A 17,839-nucleotide genomic window follows, 5' to 3' on the forward strand; every position below is an offset into this window, starting at 1 on the left:
AACTGTAAAGTTTCTGTGTTTGATATTGAGTTGACTGACTGGTGTGTATCCCCAATTGCTGTCATGGCTGACTGTAATTCAACTGTATTGATCAAAGTATTGGACCATGATGCAGCAGTGAACTGGTTCACACATACCTCTGTACCACCGTCTTAGTCAAACTAGTATGAAAAGAGGCACACATACTTGAATTTGTTTATCATGTCTGTTTTTTATTTTTTATTTTTGGGGTACTTTACTTTCTATACATCTTATGGTCTTATTAGTCACAGTGTACAGTGCATACTTACAAATCAATGATGAAATGTAGACATAGTAGTGGTTATAAAGTTAGCACTGTAAGACTATGGTGTACATATTGTAAATGGTACTTAATAAAGTGTACCACATTTTGCAGTGTTTTCTTAAACCGGAATTGTAAAGTGAGATTTTACACAGAGACATACACACACACACACACACACACACACACACACACACACACACACACACACACAAAACATGGGTATTGTAGCACTGAAACAACTAAGGATCCACCTAAAGTCCTGCCACCAAATGTATTCGGACGAAAATAGCAAAAAAAAGCACTAAGACGTTTTTTTGATGACGCGATAAACAGTGCAAACAACCCATGCTGTTCTGTGAACGAGACGAGCATTGAGTGAAGACCTTTATTCATACAGCAAACATGTCGGCGTGTCTCTGAACGACAAGAGGCTCATTCCGACATTGACTTCCGTTTTCGCGACTTCAAAATAAAAGCTCAAGCTAAGCGTTGTTGAAAATCAATGACACACTGGCTAGTCAACTAACACAGCTTGTTTTGTGAGCCTGCTAACAATGTAAAGTAGTGTTATAGTTAACTAGGTAGCATTGGGGATTACTCACCGAATCCAATGCATGGCAGTATTTTGGTTTGACTAGTGAGTGTGTGATGTGATTTTCAACAATGTTGAAATGTATTTCCGTTTTCAAAATAAAAGTCCGATCATTTTGATTGGTGACTTGCTCCCTCTTTCACCAGCCACTGTCACCATTTTTACATCTTTCATGAAATTAGGAAATATTACGTAACAAAGTACATACAATTTCAAACACATAATTTTGATAATTATCATTTTACCTGAATAAGCATACAAGCATGAATAAAAAGCTACATTTTAAAATGTATGCAATGGTACAAAAATAAATCTAAAACTAATTTAGAATAAGGAAAAACATTTCTTCAACAATCAGTCAGAGTAAGACATTTCAATCTGACTTGTTTAATTTCTATTAAGTTATGTATAGCAAACACTTAAACATTAACAACACACAAAATCACAAATATATTTAAATAAATTACAAAAAGCATTGCATCCAAAGTGTCTTTCAACACATGCCCAAGCTAGGGGATGATAATCAAGAATTATCGTAATGAACAATAAAGACATCAAAACAAAAAGTATTAAAAACATTTATAGACAGAATAAATCAATGATACTTCTTACAAATACCAGGGTTCTCAAAACCTTAAGGCATGTAAGGGAATTATTCTAATTGTCTAAATTCAAAATAGACGAAGGTAGCCTGTTTTCTTCAAATGCTTTTTTAATGACTTTTTTTTATTTAGCACACAGTAAAAAAAAAGATTCATACGCACAATAACCATAATACATCATAGAGAGTAGGTGCAAGGAACCCAGAGGGCCTTATGGAGCGTCTCCCTTGGTCATAGAACGTGATTACAGTTAATGTAAAATAAATCAAAGAAAAATATTAAAATGACAGAACAAAATAATGGGATCAATAAAGAACAAAACCAAAACAAACAAACAAGTGAAAGAATGTAATTGTCGTTTTGCAAAAGGAGAACAGTTTACAAGCATGTCAGACAAGTCTTGACAGTGAAAGGTTCTCAGAAAAGTCTAGACAGAGAGGAAGCATGAATGTTTACACATAGGTGTCAGTCACGCCCTTAGGTAAGGTTCAAACCCATCACAGTGAGCGGAGGTCACGTTTACAGTGAAGATGAGGAAGAGGGATGAAGGTGATGCGGGTGACTTAAGCCCTCCCTTCCCCATGGTATCACCAAGGTGGAGCGGGAGGGGACAGGAGTGAACAAAGGCCAAGCTATCACCCTGGTGAATCAACATTGCCATGGGTTTCTAAGCTGTCATCATCGACAGGTTAGGGAAAACAAAAGGAGGTGGTCAAACCTTTGAAACTATTCAAATGTTTCTGTTGTTGAGCAAATGTCGAATCTTGAGCACAGGAAAACGGTTTTCATTGTCTACCAGGCTGGGGTCGTCAATGTGTTAATCTGCCCAGTCAATCTGACTGATAGTCACAAAAATAACAATGACTAAAATGTCTATCAGACAAATGATTCCGCTACAGGCATACCAAACTCTTACCAAGCATGTGTCATTTCAGTGTTGATGACTCTCTTAGTCTACACTGTTGTTATACTGTGTAGGTGTAAATATGACAGTATACTGTATATGATAGGTGTAAATATGGCAGCTTTCCATCAAATTTGTTTTTCAGTCCACTGATCTATCAAGTCGTCTCTGAAGCACACTTGATGGGTGACATGGTAACGTCGATGTTCCAGGAGTGAGTGGTGCAGGTCACCCTGATTTGGACAACTCTACTTGACAGACAGATTAAAAAAGGAACAGCAGAACTAGGTTCTTTTTTAATGTGTTGTTATTATTGCCCAATAGTTTCCTCTCTGAGGTAGACCAGCATGGATCTAATGTGGCATCAAATGAATGAATGAACACCGTCTTCACCCGGAGTAGGTCCCCATAGCTCATGGTTCTGTAGCTCCAAGGCTTGGTCCGCCCCAGTATGATCGACAAGTTTACAGTGACTGGTGTGTATCCATTTTGATTTCCCCTCTACTTTAACTGCTGTGTTGGTTATCAACAAAACCTGATAGGGACCTTCCTATCTAGAGCCCCGGATGCCCAGGCCTAACAACGTCACTGAGCAGCAGTAACCTACATTATAACAATCAGAAAGCAAGAATGGTCATAATTTTTTTAGTGTGACAATCGAAAAGTGTCCAACCAGATGGTATAGCATGAGTACATTAGTTCCATCCTGGAACAGGGAGCCCCACGTCTTAAGGGGTCACATCTCAATGGTCAGAAGTGGCTTGTTATAGGCTAATCGGGGGAAATTAGCAGTTATGAGCATCATGTGTCTTAAGGGGCTCGCTCTCAGAGGAAGACTCACAGGTGCTGGGATCTAACATCTTCATAGGGGCTTTGTCTCCTTTACCAGGGTTAAAAAGTGGGAACACCTCCTCTGTGAAGTGAGCATGGATGGTCACAATAAGTTGGCCTTCTTTTACATTGTAAAAAGAGACCTGTCCTTTGTCATAGTCCAAATACACTCCCAGTGTTTGAGGTTTGAGTGTGAAAGGAAATGAAATGCCAGTGTTAAGCTGTAACCTGTCACCTTTTTCTGAGAACAAGAACCAGTAACCATCAGAATGGGAGGGGTTTGTTTTGTGCCTGTCAGATGAAGCACTTACCAATCCAACCCACCATGACTCTTTAAGCCCCAGTTTTTCATCCCCTAATTGTACCTCCCAGTATGCACATCCATTTACAGAGGTAAAGCCAGGTCTTCCGAGTATGCACGGGTGGTAGGTGAACCGATGCTTATTAGCACGATTCTGGGCTTCTAAATCGTTGTTTAAACCGTCTCTCACAACTTTACAATCTGATGAGACTTTTAGAGAAGGATGAGCTGTGTCGCCATCCAGTCTGATACACACTGTTGAGGGCAAACACAGAATTCCGAAATAATAAATGACCATGATCTGAGAGCTATTACCATTGTAATGTGCATCTGATTTTCTCAGATATAACTACTTCAAATAGCTTACCTTGATGTTTCCTCATATCCTCTATAACTGCAGAAAAAGAGAAGCAGCACCATAATGCTCGATTTAGTATTTGTAAGAAAGCATTTGGCACAATGGTTATCTGGTCAAATCGTCAATAAAAAATGAAAATGAAAAACTCTTCCTTTCTCTAGCACTGGGACTTATTTGTTTTACTTACGATGACTGATGTATAGTCGATTCACTTACTTGCTAAATGACTAAAATGTAAATGTAAATGTATTTTAATCATTGATATGCAGTGTACCCATTGATGGTTGAAGAATATATCTAATAATGCCTCACTAGCTTTCTTTCCTAATCATAACCGAAATACTATTGTTTACAAAACAAGAATGTAAACAAACAATGTATAGAAACTATCAGCTCCATCAGTTAGGGCACATGAGGGTGGTACTAGAAATTTATATAGAATGTTGATAGATTAACAATCTATGAAGGCAATATGTTGTGGTCAGGGGTTTGCCTATGCCTAATCTATGGTCATATGAAAACAGTTAATAAGTAAATTGAGTCTTAACGGTGCATAAAGCCTTTTATTTCTGAGTAAGTATGATTGTCTGGGAAGTGATAAGTTGTTATTGTAGTAAACATAAAACGTGATTCCTTACCCTTGCTTATCATTGCTGTTGATTCGCACCCTGAAAAGCAAAAACATACTCAAATGAGCTTTGATAAACTTTTGTTACACAACTTTTACTCAATCTAGTAGTGTATTATCACGTTATCTGTTTTTTATGTTTGATTGTCTTTGTTGTCCCTATAATTATTATTTTCTGCTCTGTAAATACTTTGCTTATTAGTTTTTGATACTTGTGTTGATTTGATCTGTTGTGACAATCATGTGCAAAGGACTTAAAAAGAAAATAAATTGAAACTTGCTTGTTTTCTGTCTTTTTCTGAAGTGTTTCACACCGATGAGGATGATTAGGGCCAACAGGAGCAGCAAGACAACAGCAAAGCCTGCTTTCCAATGTGTGGCTGGTTCCCCTATATAAGAAAAATTGTGTTAAGACCATGCATTCATGGGAAGCAAATGTACACACACACACACACACACACACACACACACACACAATATTATTCACTTGCCGCTCACAGAACCAGCCACTATACCTGGTAGGGCTGCCAGGCTCAGCAAGTCCACTCTGCCCTCCCTCTCCTCCCTCTCCTCCCCTCCAGACAGACTGATGGAACAGGAGACCCATGAGCTGGAGGGAGAGGAGAGGACCCAGCTCTGGACAGACACCAGACCCTGGGTCCCCCTGCTGTATTTCAGGCTCTGAGGGGACAGAGTCTGCCTTCCATCTGACCACTGCACCCTGGGCCTGGGCTGCCATCCGCTGGACACACAGCTCACATTCACAGAGCCTGCGTCTGTACGCACCGCCGAGAGGAGGGGAGGGGTCCCCATCACTGGCAGGGAGAGAAGGAGAGAGAGTGACGGGGAGGGAAAGGTTAGAGAGGTTGAGGGGGTGAGACGAGAGTGGGAGATTTGTTACTGAATGAACGCAGTTGTGTTTAAGACGCATAATAGCAGCATCATAATGACACAATAGACCTTTCGTTGTTATATTTTGTGTAGATTAACTCACCGGTCACATTGAGATAGACACTGGCGCTATCATAGTTCTGGTCACTGCTAACATAGCACACATACTCCCCTGCGTCTTCCAGTGTGACATTCACCAGGTCCAGGGTCACATCACCGGCCTTCAGCCCCTCTGACTTAGCCTCTCTGAGCCCCAGGGATGTACGACCCACATATTCCTCCTGCACGGAGGATTCCTGGATAACTTTCTCCCTATAAAGCAGGACTGGGTTGTCGAAATGATTGGGCCGGTACCATCGCACCTCCAGGCCTTCTGCGGCCCTAGGTGGAGTGAGCCAGCAGTGTAGGATGGCCACACGCCCCAACCTTGCAGAGACTGGAGCCTCTGAGACCGCAACAGTGACCGTTTCTGGCACAGAGAGAGAGACAGGGGGGTATTTTATAGTCTCCGGATTTCACTTATTTGTTTTGTATTATTATGTCGGCATATGTTCTGCTCCTCTGCTGTTTGTTTTAGAAAAATAACTTAATTTTAAGACATTGGGTAGCCTATCCATAATTGTGTATAAACGAAGCATTGCATTACAATGCATTGCATTGCAGAAATTGCATAGCCTATTTTAGCAGCCCTCAATAGTATGAATATTAGTCTTGTGTGAGTGAGACACATTTTCCGTAGTGCGTGAAATGATAGGTTTCAATACTTTTTGAAGGCTTAAAAACATATCCACTCAGCTTAAAAGTAGTGTAATAGAAACACTGATAATATTATTACATTGTCCAATGCATACATGTATAAAACAATTCACAGCTAAATTCTAGCAAAATCCCCTGACTCACCTGTAGCGAAGACGGACAGTGGCGCGCAGAAAGCAGCCAATACGCATAACCACATACCTAGAAAGTGGTTGGAAAATGATCTTTAGAAGACAACGATAGCCTACCCACTCAGTAGAACCTGTACAAGCATTCAAATAACATTTACATATACATATTATGTCCCATGCTGGATAATAACTTTCACTTTCTATCTGAATACAAAGGCGGGAGAACAATTCAACAATTGGATAAAATAGTGAAATTAGAGAAAATGACAAAACGTCGAAAACGACAAATTAATCTAGAAGTTCATTTAAGCATAATATTCAAATGAAGTCTAATCGGTCTCTTATCCCATAGGCAACGACACTTACCATTGGGCCTAAGCGGTGTCATGATCAGGCCAGGGAATAAAGACAATCTCAACAAGACAAACAACTATTGTTAGAAGAGGATCAGATACAGTTATTGAGAGCATCAGATGGTCTGTATATAATGTATATCCCCATGAATTGTTTCTCCGTTGCTCTCAATCAAGGTCGTTGGTGATCTCTTCCTAGACCTACAGTATATGTATGTGTTCCAACCCTTCCACAACCTTTGACTTTTACGACTTTTACGAATGAATACGTAACTTATAAACAGGTGAAGCAGGAAGCTGTTGTATCATTCAAACCATGAGTTTTTGATATCAAGAATAGTTTTTTGATACCAAACACTGGAGTTGTACATTCGTTTTATATATATATATATATTTTAAATTGTATTTTTATTATTATTTCTAAAACGAGAAAATGAACGTTTCAAAAAGAGGATTTTTAAAAAAATATTTAGACTAGCCTACACATATTTAAATATTGATATATAGACATATAGTTCTTGATATAATAAAGATAATAGTGATTTTAAACTGTGCGCAATATTCTTCCTGTACTCTGGGGGGCGCAATGCGTGTAATGAAGAGACACACGAGAGAAGAAAAAAAAAGAAAAAAGAAGAGAAGTAGGAAGTGTTGACAATGAAGTTTCACGTGAGAACTCTTGATTTGTAGCGTATCGATGACAGTCTTTATCTGGTTACAAACCCACCCGACCCACTTAGCCAGGCATGGAGATGTAGCTGAATGGCCATTCGCTTGGGACATCTAATGTAAAACACTGTCATTGGCTATACTGTAATATATCTGCAATGTCTCAACTTTACTCTGAGGATTCAGAGGAGAATACTCCACTGCTTAAAGGCGATACCAGCAGGTAGGTCACATCACTGGGGTAACATCACTGGGGTAACATCACTGGGGTATAACCAGAGGTTGTGCAGGTCTGGGTAACTATAGCCAGTCAGTACTGTACCTACACATTGTCACATCGTGACGTTAGAATTATAAGGTTCTATCTCCATTTTTGTCAAAATTTAGTTTTTTACATAATCTGATCCATTAGGTGTTTATTAATGCCTGTGTGGTGTTATTTTTTTAAAATGTTGAATTTTTTTTGTTAGTAATTCATAAAATACAAAGGTTCCATCTCACAAAACATAATGGAATGTAAAAACTTTGACGCTCAATATCTCTGAACTGCCCTAAACGGAGATAGAACCTTATCATTCTAAACGGAGATAGAACCTTATCATTCTAAGCTCACGACATCGTGGTCTCTCTAAAAACAACATTAGCTAATGTCTATGGGTATTCATAGAAGGCTTGTTTGGACTTGAAATGACCCTGTGTGCCTTTAGGCTCCCTCAGGTCACCTGAGATACACTGATACAGAACTAAACACAAGCATGTTTTTTTTGTTTTTTTTGTCCACATTTCTCACTTCTCCCATATGAAATGGATGGTTGTATGCAGATATGTTACTACCATAGTGTTTCATGTGGAGATATTGTCACACACCCCATAAACAAAAAAGTGCATAATAAAGTATGGCTGAAATGGGAGTTGGAACACATGAACTCATTATTATTTATTTTTAGTTGATATGTAAGTAGTCAGATGTCTTGGTGACATCTCTGTCCTGGGTGAGAGATTATGCCCGGAATGGTGAATCACAGCCATCCCATATGCTTTGCCAGAAGCCTTTCTGGGTGGAATGGCTAGGGCAAGGGTTAGCAAATATGTTTGCCTTGTGACTCCAAACCCTAAACCCTAACCCTGACATCAATAATTTCCTGTGACCCCAACTGGACTGCTTTGCTATGGCAACACATTCTAGCCTGAGGTCTCAGGCTGTGCCACTCCCATCCCTGGTCTCCGGAATGGATACGTCTGCCTGACAGACTGTATCTGTCTCTGTGTAGCTCATGCCCCATGAGAACATAAACAGTTAGCTTGACTAATGTGTGGAGTATAGACAATGTAAATGGGAGAAGCTAGTAGTGGTCCTAGTAGGCCTGTCCTAGTAGGCCTATCCTAGTAGGCCTGTCCCTGGGGTGGACTGGACATGATTGCCACATTATGTTGTTTTGAAATAATTAAGCTAAAACTAATAGGCTAATAAATTGGAAGTCAGTCAGTCAAATTCCTAGTAGCTCAGAATGTCCACGTTTTATGCCGATGCCTGCCTATGTTGAGACAATCATTTGAACAATATTATATACTGTACAGTAATACATCTGTCACCCCCCCTCCCCTTTATCTTTTTCTAGTAATGAATCCCGAGATGATGAAGAATACAAGAGCAGATGGCGGTCTATTCGAGTCATGTACTTCACAATGTTTCTCAGCAGTGTTGGTATGTATATGTGCCTTCAACATAGCCATACGTTCAGTTTCCCTGACATACATATAGCTTGCCCAAATTTCCGATCGAGAATTATATTAAAACTAGTTGATGTCTTCCTTTAGGTTTCACAATTGTCATCACATCATTATGGCCCTATCTGCAAAAGGTAAGAGATGGCACTCCCTGTTTATGTCTGACCTCACTGCGTTGATGAACCTGTGCTGAAGTAGTCCATGACAGCAGTGTGAATTTTCTCAATTTATATCATGTGTTGCAGGGTTTTCAACATGTAAGTTTTGTTTCAAGTGTTTATTAGTTGGCTTGCTTGAGCAAGTATTGTATTGTATTTAACAGCCAATCAGAGGGCTCGATATTACAGCCAACCAGAAGGCTGTATTTAACAGCCAGTCAGATTATAATCACACACACACACACATACAAATCTACACACACACACCCATACACATACTGTACCATAATGTAAATCACTGGAGGGAGCCTTTAATCTGTGTCTGGGAGACCAGCACCAAGTCATTCAAACATGGCCTGTTTTGCCTGTGTTCTCTCTGTTATCTAGATTGACAGCAGTGCCAGTGCCAGTTTCTTGGGCTGGGTGGTAGCAGCCTACAGCTTGGGTCAGATGTTGGCATCACCACTCTTTGGAGTGTGGTCCAACTACAGGCCCCGCAGAGAGCCGCTGGTCTGTTCCATCTTCATCAACGTGGGCGCCAACATCTACTACTCCTACGTCTTCCTGCCCCCCACAGAGAACAAGTTTCACATGCTCATGGCTCGAGCTTTCGTAGGTTTTGGTGCAGGTATGTCTGTTTTTAATCAGAAACGCTACAGTAGTAGTGGTTGAAAGCTAAACATATTGACCTGTTCCTGTGGTATAGAGTAAAGCAGACTTTTGTGTGTGCAGAGTTCATCATTGATTGGAGGCATTGGCCAACAGCAGCATACGTTTTTGAGTGTTGCTATTTACATGAATGTGTGGTTTTACTCTTTGGATGTATGTGTCTGTGTGTGTTCATTGTTGTTGGTTCTGTCTGCTCTGATAGGGAATGTCGCTGTTGTGAGATCCTATGTTGCTGGAGCCACCTCGCTGAAGGAGAGGACTAGCGCTATGGCTAACATGAGTGCTTGTCAGGCTCTGGGGTTTATTCTGGGTCCAGGTACGGATATTTTTCCATACTTTATCTCATCCAATCTGGCCATGTGGCTATTCTGGAGCACTAGCCTACAGGGGTGCAAACTGCTAAGTCTCATCCAAGTCACATGATGCGCAAGCTAACTAATCTTCCTGTCTGCTAAACTCCACTGCTGTTGAAATGACTTTTAGCTTCAGGCAGCTAGGTAGAATTCCAGACAGCGTAGAGTCACAGTAAACTGTTTTTGAAGTATTTGCAGGTGTTACGGTCAGAGCTGCTGCTAGCCCTATCCCCCCCCCCCCTGTCAAAAAATTTCTCCGCATCGATCATTTTCTTAGTGTCACAAAAATGTGTCACCTTTTTGGGCCATCACCAGTTTGCACCGCTGAGCCTATGTTTAGCATTAGCCAAGTTGGTACATTGTTAGTAGAGGTACTGTATTGGCCATACCAGAACATTCAACAGTGTAAATTAGTCACACAATAGTGTCACATTGTTCTCCTCAAGGGTAGCCCGTTTAATTTGAGTGCATCTGTATGCTTTTGAATGTAAGCTCTTCAGGCAGGCTTGTCATTCATTGGTGAAAAGGGCGTTGCTGTCAGGATCATCGACCTACAGCTGAACATGTACACTGCCCCGGCTCTGCTAGCGGCATTCTTTGGCGTCATCAACATCCTGCTTGTCATATTGGTGTTAAGGTGAGGCGTTACTAATGAATTTCCATTGATAATCTTGATTAAATAAATAGACCTATCGCTAAGCCACGCCCCCTTTGAAAACTCGGACAAACAAACAACACTCGCTCAAATTCTTCACTGACAGTGACTGACTGACCGACTGTGACTGAATGACATTCAATGACTTACAATGGCAAATTTCTGATTTACAAGTGAGTAATAGACATGTTTTTTAAAGATGACAAGAATATTTAGTCTAGAAGTTTTTCACCATCAGATATTAGCGAGTTGTTTGTCCCAGTTTTCTGCCTGTAGTAACTTTTGCTGTGATATGATTGGACAATTTCTATTTTGGGGGGTGGCTTATAGGTCTATTGAGACAGTACAGTATGTATCTTTTTTTTATATGACTAGTTGTCACATAGGCTTGTGTTAGATGTTCTCACTCTCATTTTTGGTTCAACAGGGAACACCGTGTTGACGACAACGGGAGACACATCCAGGCCATCAATTATGTGTCAGAAGGTACATACTCTCATAGACAGAGCTATGTGTCAGAAGGTACATACTCTCATAGACAGAGCTACGGATGGTACATACTCTCATAGACAGAGCTACGGATGCAAACACTGACCATTCATACTCTCATAGACAGAGCTACGGATGCAAACACTGACCATTCATGAGATCAACATGTTGTTTTAACCATGTTTTGAAACTATATAGTGTTTGTTTACAATTGCATTGTTGGCAAACAGTGGAGTAAAACAAGCTTATATTTTGGGTTCTGATGGCCTAGGAGAGTTGAACTACGGTCATGAGGAAGTTATATTCTTCAAGAATTAATGGCAGCAATGTATTTTATTGTTTATTATTATTAGCCCAAAGTACTTTGTTTGTTTTTTGTGTTTGTTTTTACTGTTTTTACATTGTTGTTATATGAGTTTTTGATAAATGTAATTAAAATCACAAAAAGTAGTGGTGGTAGTGTATAATGTATATATACAATTCTTATATAAACATTTGCATAGAGACAGTCTAAAGATCATCAATTTATCGTGTTAGATTTGTGGAAATATATCTTCTGTTTAAAGTCTCATCTCTTAAATAGATAATATGAAACTAATAGTAGTTTGTTTATTTAAACTATTGTTGGTATTGGAAACTTGTACAGTGCTTCGAAACAGGCTGTCTATATTGTATTTTCTGCTTTGTTTTTTAGAAACGGAGGAATTCAGCCAGGAGACAGAGGGGGATATTGATCAAATAGCTGTTTTGACATCCAATAGCCTGTTCTTCATCATCATGTTCATTTTTGCAGTCTTTGAGACGTATGTATTTGATTTATACTCTTTGCTACTTTTCACATGTAAATCATGAATGATATTTGTTCTGCCTCAGACGAATATCACTGAGTTGCTTTTTCTTTTGCGCAAGGTATAGTTTAGCTAATTGAGAACAATTGAAGAATGTAAAGTCATTTGTTTAACTGGATAGTTTCATCCCTTTTCTTTACACTGTTTGTAATATTCTAGAATGTTTGTAATATTCTAGAATGTTTGTAATATTCTAGAGTCTTTAACCTGTTTGCAGCATCGCCACTCCTCTGTCCATGGATATGTTTTCCTGGAAGAGGAAGGATGCCGTCCTTTACAATGGCCTCATCCTCTCCTGCATTGGCTTTGAGTCCGTACTGGTGTTTCTAGTTGTAAAGATTCTCTCTCAAAGGTAAGTGGTTTGATCTTCACACTATCATAACTAATGGGTTTGAAATGACTTGCTTTAAAAAAGCTAGGCCCATTTTTTCCACAATGTTGTGAATGTGGAGATACGTTAGAGTTTCCTTACAGGACTGACAATTGAAGGGCCTGTTGTCTTCCAGGTTTGGTGATCGTCCTGTGCTCCTAGGAGGCTTGGCCTTAATATTCTGTGGCTTCTTTGTGCTGCTCCCTTGGGGGAACCATTACCCACAAATCCAGTGGGCAGGTATGGACTCCTAGGTTTAGGTTGAGGGTGTTTTGGTTCTGAAATGATGAATGTAAATGTTTGCATTACTAGAGGAATTCTGTTTTTGACTTGCTTTTCAAAACGTCTTTACCCGTTTTGATTGAATAGGAACCCCAGTAACATGGCAACATGGTCATACGCGCTCACAATCTGAAGTTGATTTTTTATTGTTAATGTGGAATTCACTGTCGCAATGTAGCATAGACAACAGGAGCAAACTACAAACTTGTCCGTGGCTGGGGTGCATTATCAGCATGTGTATTTGTTAAATCCCCGGAAAATACAGACATAAAGAACAACTCTGTCATCCAAGAGACCTTTGACCCCACCCCAGTCCCCTTCGAGCCGACGGGTTGCCCAGCTGAACAGACCTGGTGCCAGTACACCCCTGCCATTCACCTGGCACAGTACATCAGCTCTGACGTCCTCATCGGGATGGGATATCCTGTCTGCAATGTCATGTCCTACACACTTTACTCCAAAATCATAGGGCCCAAGCCACAGGTAAGGGGCACGTACCCATAGCTAATGCTAACACTCTCATACGGAACCTATTAAGGGACATTGAGAGATTGAAGACAATCTTATATATTAGCATTCCTAGCATTCCAGCCAATTCATGCACTGAAGCGGCGGTGTTGAGAATGACAGTGGGTCCGTCGACATGAAAGGAGCTCTCTCAGGCCATATATTCATTGCAGTGAGAGAGGTTGTTCTCTTATGGACCTATCGCTAAGCCACGCCCCCTTTGAAAACTGACAAACAAACAATTAGCGATAGGTCCATTGCTTGTATGAAATGGTCCTCTTTTTTTAACTCTGCTCTCTGACTGTTTTGGAAATAAGATTTTCAACTCTCTGACTTGAATGGTTGGTGGTCGAATGGTTGAATGGAATTGGTTATAAAATGGAAGCATATTGGAAGCAAATGGAATAGAAGTAATGTGGGCGAGGCATCTGTCTCACTCTGCGTCTCTGTTCCCAGGGTGTGTACATGGGCTTCCTGACAGCCTCCGGCAGCGGGGCGCGGACCCTGGGGCCTGTGTTTGTCTCCCAGGTCTACACCATCCTGGGCCCCCGATGGACCTTCAGTATCATCTGTGGCATGGTGCTAGCGGCCATGCTGCTCCTGGGAGCCCTCTACCACAGACTCATCGCTTTTTCTGTGCGTCATGGGAGGATCCTGGAGTAACTACTGGAGCATCCCCCCTCTTCCCCCCACCCCATTATTTTTGGGACCTAAGCATTCACTAATGATGTACTTGTTACTGTCTGGATGTGGTGACAGCTTTGCAATTCCTTATAGTTTGTCACTCAGGTTTGATTATAGCTATTTGCTAAAGAAACAAGGTTTTTTGAACCCAGGAAAAATGTATGTGTCAGGACCGCTTCTCTAGTTGAAAGGCTACGACAGTACTCTACCGTTAAAGCTTCTGCTGTAAATCCCATGGGAAGTGCCGTTTCAAATGTGTGCTTTCACTTTTTGACTGTATCTAAGACTTGTTTGGGGACCACTGGAATCACATGGTAAGAGTGATTTTAATTTTTACATTTGTAATATTTATTTTCCTGAATTGAATAATAACTTTCTTCACAAACAGCACTGTGTTTAATATAAACAAATAAGCTCATGTTATCAATAGTGGAAACTGACTAATTTAAGATAATGTTTGTCTGTGCAATGTATTATTTTCTTGATGCATCTTCAACATTAATGATGAAAAAAATATTGTTCTCAAACCAGTGTCCTTGCTCTGTAACATGGACTGATACAATAACTGCACAATAGCAACCAGATCCATATTTTTCAACTATTGCAGAATCTTTCAATGTCGTTCATGTGCTCTGAATGGTGCTGAATCTCTGGTTGTTTGCAATGAAGCGTTTCCTTTTAACGTGCACTGAAATAAGTGAAAGGCCGTATATTTTGTGATCATGTTAGAAAATATTGAAATGTGTTATGTCGTCAGGTTATACTTCTGAATATCCCAACTTAGCATTGGTAATGAATTACTAACAGTATGCAATCATGTTTTGGGTGATGCTATGAATAAATGCAGCCACATTTACAAATTCAAGTCTTGTTTTTATTTGCACTTGATTGAAATACTAGTCAGTCAAACGCCCGACAGAACGGCGAAAAAAAGAAATGTCACCCAGTCAATTTCTGCGCAACGAACACGTCATAACAACAATAAGAAACTCTTCTCTCGTCTGCCAGACCATAGATAATATATATGTAGCTATACAGTGGGGTGCAAAGGTTTTACAATTTCTCCAAGTGATTGAAAGCAAACCTGAACACTAAACGCTACAAAGTTAAACATGCACCTTTCTGCGAATCTTAAAGCAACGTTTCTTTTTATTTTCATTTTTCAGAGTTTTTAAATTATAAAAAAGGAAAAGGGCCCTGTGCAAAAGTTTGAGAACCCTTTTGGATTATTCTTTGTTACCTTTTGAGAAGATGATTACTAAGTGCGCTGTGCCCTGTGGTGGGTTGTGAGTAAATGTGCGCTGGGGTGTGGTGGGATGAACTGTGCCCTGTGGTGGGTTGTGAGTAAATGTGCGCTGGGGTGTGGTGGGATGAACTGTGCCCTGGGTATGTGCATCATAGCTGTGTCCATAAGGACCCCTGGTTTGGTATGGTTGTGGTGGTGGATGCATCGCTTCTCTCAGCAGTGCAAATCCCTCTGCAATTGAGCTTGAAAGTGATACAAGACTAGTAGTTAATCTGGTGAAGTTTTCAGAAGACTGCCTCTCTGATGCCTCCATCATGTCCATCATTCTCCTGTTCAGCTGGAGGTCTTCCTCGACTGCATGCAGCAACCGTGTCTCAGCTGGAAGTCTTCTTTTAAGTCTGTCCCGTTTGTGGGACTTGAGTTTAGCCTGGAAAGAAGTAGATCAAAATCAATATTAAGGAAAAAAACAACTCCATTGCTGTAAACTTCCTGAGATGGCATGAATTGAGAATGTATTTATGTCCATTACTTATTGATCAACAGTAGACTATAGGCTGTGATCTGCTCCAGCATTATCAATAATGTGCTGTTATGAACATTATGTTGAGACAACGACATTCTGCATGCATGATGGACACCAACTAAACATATTAGGCTATATTGAACATTATACATACATAGCTATATGAACATTATACATACATTAAGTAGATCTCTTCTCTCCTTCACCACAGAGGGGGGCACGCTGCTATCAGTCTCTGGTAGTTCTGGTAGCTCCGATCCATCAGACCTTTCCGCACACGGGAGGTCAGAATCCGTGCTTTGGTCAAGAGAAACACGAACGTCCGACGTTTCTATTCCGAGTGGAATGGTAGTCGTTGCAGGTGAACCACCCCATATCTGCCCACACAGTTCAGAGTACAGTAGAACCACTCTGCCGTGACCGCGTTTCCGACCGGAGTCTACTGCTAGCCTATATCTCCCCCGAATGGCCTTTAGTTTGTTCGTGATGATGGGCCTAGTTATATCCTCCTTGCGATGAGGAAAGTCTGAGGACGTCTCGGTAGGGTACTGCTCTAGGAAGAGAGCGAGGATATCGGCGTACTTGGACTGGCGAGACTCCCAGTCCACGTTTTCCTGCCTTCTGCTAACCTTGTATTCAAGTGCGACATTGAGGAATAGCTCCACTTCTTCATCAGTCCAGATAAACGATTCGCGTCCACGTTTGTTCGCCATTGTTGTTAGATGTTGTTGTTCCGGTTAAAATGACCGGAAATGGTAGCTGTTTTCCAGACTTCTGATTCGCCAAGGGGCGCAGCCAGACGCTATTGGTTATTTTTGGCACGGTTTAAACAATGTTCGCGGTTTTGTGTGGATGGTGTTTTTTTATAACTGTGATTGTGTGGACGCGATTCTTTTTTTAAGGAAAACCCCGGTTACAAAAAAAAACGGTGTAGTGTGGACAAGGCCTAAGGCCCAGACGAAGGTGATGTACTCGTTAGGGCTTCAATGAGTCAGGTGAATATTATTCCAGGGTTGAACTATATATTCTGAAGTACAGTGGCGGCTGGTGCAAAACATTTTGGGTGGGGCACAGGTTATGGGGGCATGCTCCACGGGGAAGAATATCAACTTTAAAATCTGGATTTACAGTCGATTTTAGCATGAGAATAACAGTGTTTCCCCTAGGTTTGCTGCCTTGGGGGGGTGGCATGGACCGTGGCATGGACCCCCCCCCCCCCCCCCCCCCAGGGGGTAAGACCCTGCGACATACCAGCGTCATGTCCAGGGGGTGTACTAACTTGTACATTAAGCCGCCTCACGCTACGGAAACAGGAGATAGGCTCCTTCCCTATGGGCCATTAGGCTCGAGAACCATCGGTTCTCAAGGCTACTTACTTATGTGGTCTTGACTACCTGTCCACTTTCTCACCTGGTTCTTGCTCTCTCTCTCTCTGGTGTGCCGACACCATCCTGCTCTCTCTCCTTCTCTCCCTCTCTATCCTCCTCTCTCCCTTTTGCTGTCAACCAAAAGGCAAACATAACAACCAGAGTATTTATAATCTAATAAGAGGTATACATTGATCCATATCAATTTATAACATAATTATAATAGAATTTTGGATTGCTGTGGGCAATGCAGTCAGATAATGTCATTTTGACATTACTCTCTCACCTGGAAAAAAAAAACATGTCCAACTATACTATACAAAACAGACATTAAGTAACTCCATGCCTTCTAAAGTATCCGACTGCGGTGGCTGGTGTAAAAAAACATGGGTTCCTCTAAACAGTTGTCCAAGGAAGTCAGAATCAAGATATTTCCACTGTTAAAAACATCATCAGAAAATTGAGAATAAATGGAACAATTGAAGTCAAGGCAAGATCTGGAAGACCAAGAACATTTTCAGATAGAATGGCCCGAGATCTGGTGAGAAATGCTCAGAAGAACCCACACATCACTGCAAAAGAGCTGCAAAGAAGAGTAGCAGACACCGGCCTAGTTGTTCACAGGACAGCGTACCTTAAACCATGAGAGATCTAAAAA

General features: G+C 40.9%; 2 protein-coding genes across 2 annotated transcripts; one reads left to right on the forward strand and one right to left on the reverse strand.

Annotated features, from left to right (window-relative positions):
* Positions 1-4,985: 4,985 nt before the first annotated feature.
* LOC308168997 (butyrophilin subfamily 1 member A1-like) lies at positions 4,986-6,348 on the reverse strand (the record flags this gene model as incomplete). Its single annotated transcript, XM_080543635.1, has 3 exons — positions 4,986-5,317; positions 5,497-5,862; positions 6,294-6,348. 3 exons carry the CDS (start codon positions 6,346-6,348, stop codon positions 4,986-4,988), a joined length of 753 nt encoding a protein of 250 aa, XP_080399761.1.
* A 959-nt stretch (positions 6,349-7,307) lies between these two features.
* On the forward strand, positions 7,308-14,890 carry mfsd8 (major facilitator superfamily domain containing 8). Its single transcript, XM_080543023.1, has 12 exons — positions 7,308-7,525; positions 8,922-9,007; positions 9,121-9,164; positions 9,576-9,816; positions 10,060-10,173; positions 10,703-10,847; positions 11,293-11,351; positions 12,049-12,157; positions 12,420-12,554; positions 12,709-12,812; positions 13,120-13,337; positions 13,818-14,890. Exons 1-12 carry the CDS (start codon positions 7,461-7,463, stop codon positions 14,022-14,024), a joined length of 1,527 nt encoding a protein of 508 aa, XP_080399149.1. The 5' UTR covers positions 7,308-7,460; the 3' UTR covers positions 14,025-14,890.
* Positions 14,891-17,839: the final 2,949 nt, after the last annotated feature.

The sequence above is a fragment of the Nansenia antarctica genome (assembly GCF_963989245.1).
Source record: "Nansenia antarctica genome assembly, chromosome: 12".
Classification (NCBI taxonomy): Eukaryota; Metazoa; Chordata; class Actinopteri; order Argentiniformes; family Microstomatidae; genus Nansenia; species Nansenia antarctica.

Excerpts from the sequence above, each read along its gene's own strand:
- mfsd8 (XM_080543023.1), top strand. The coding sequence starts at position 7,461 with ATGTCTCAACTTTACTCTGAGGATTCAGAGGAGAATACTCCACTGCTT. Across the intron at positions 9,165-9,575 it reads TATGGCCCTATCTGCAAAAG|ATTGACAGCAGTGCCAGTGC; the intron begins GTAAGAGATGGC and ends TCTGTTATCTAG. Across the intron at positions 12,158-12,419 it reads ATTTTTGCAGTCTTTGAGAC|CATCGCCACTCCTCTGTCCA; the intron begins GTATGTATTTGA and ends ACCTGTTTGCAG.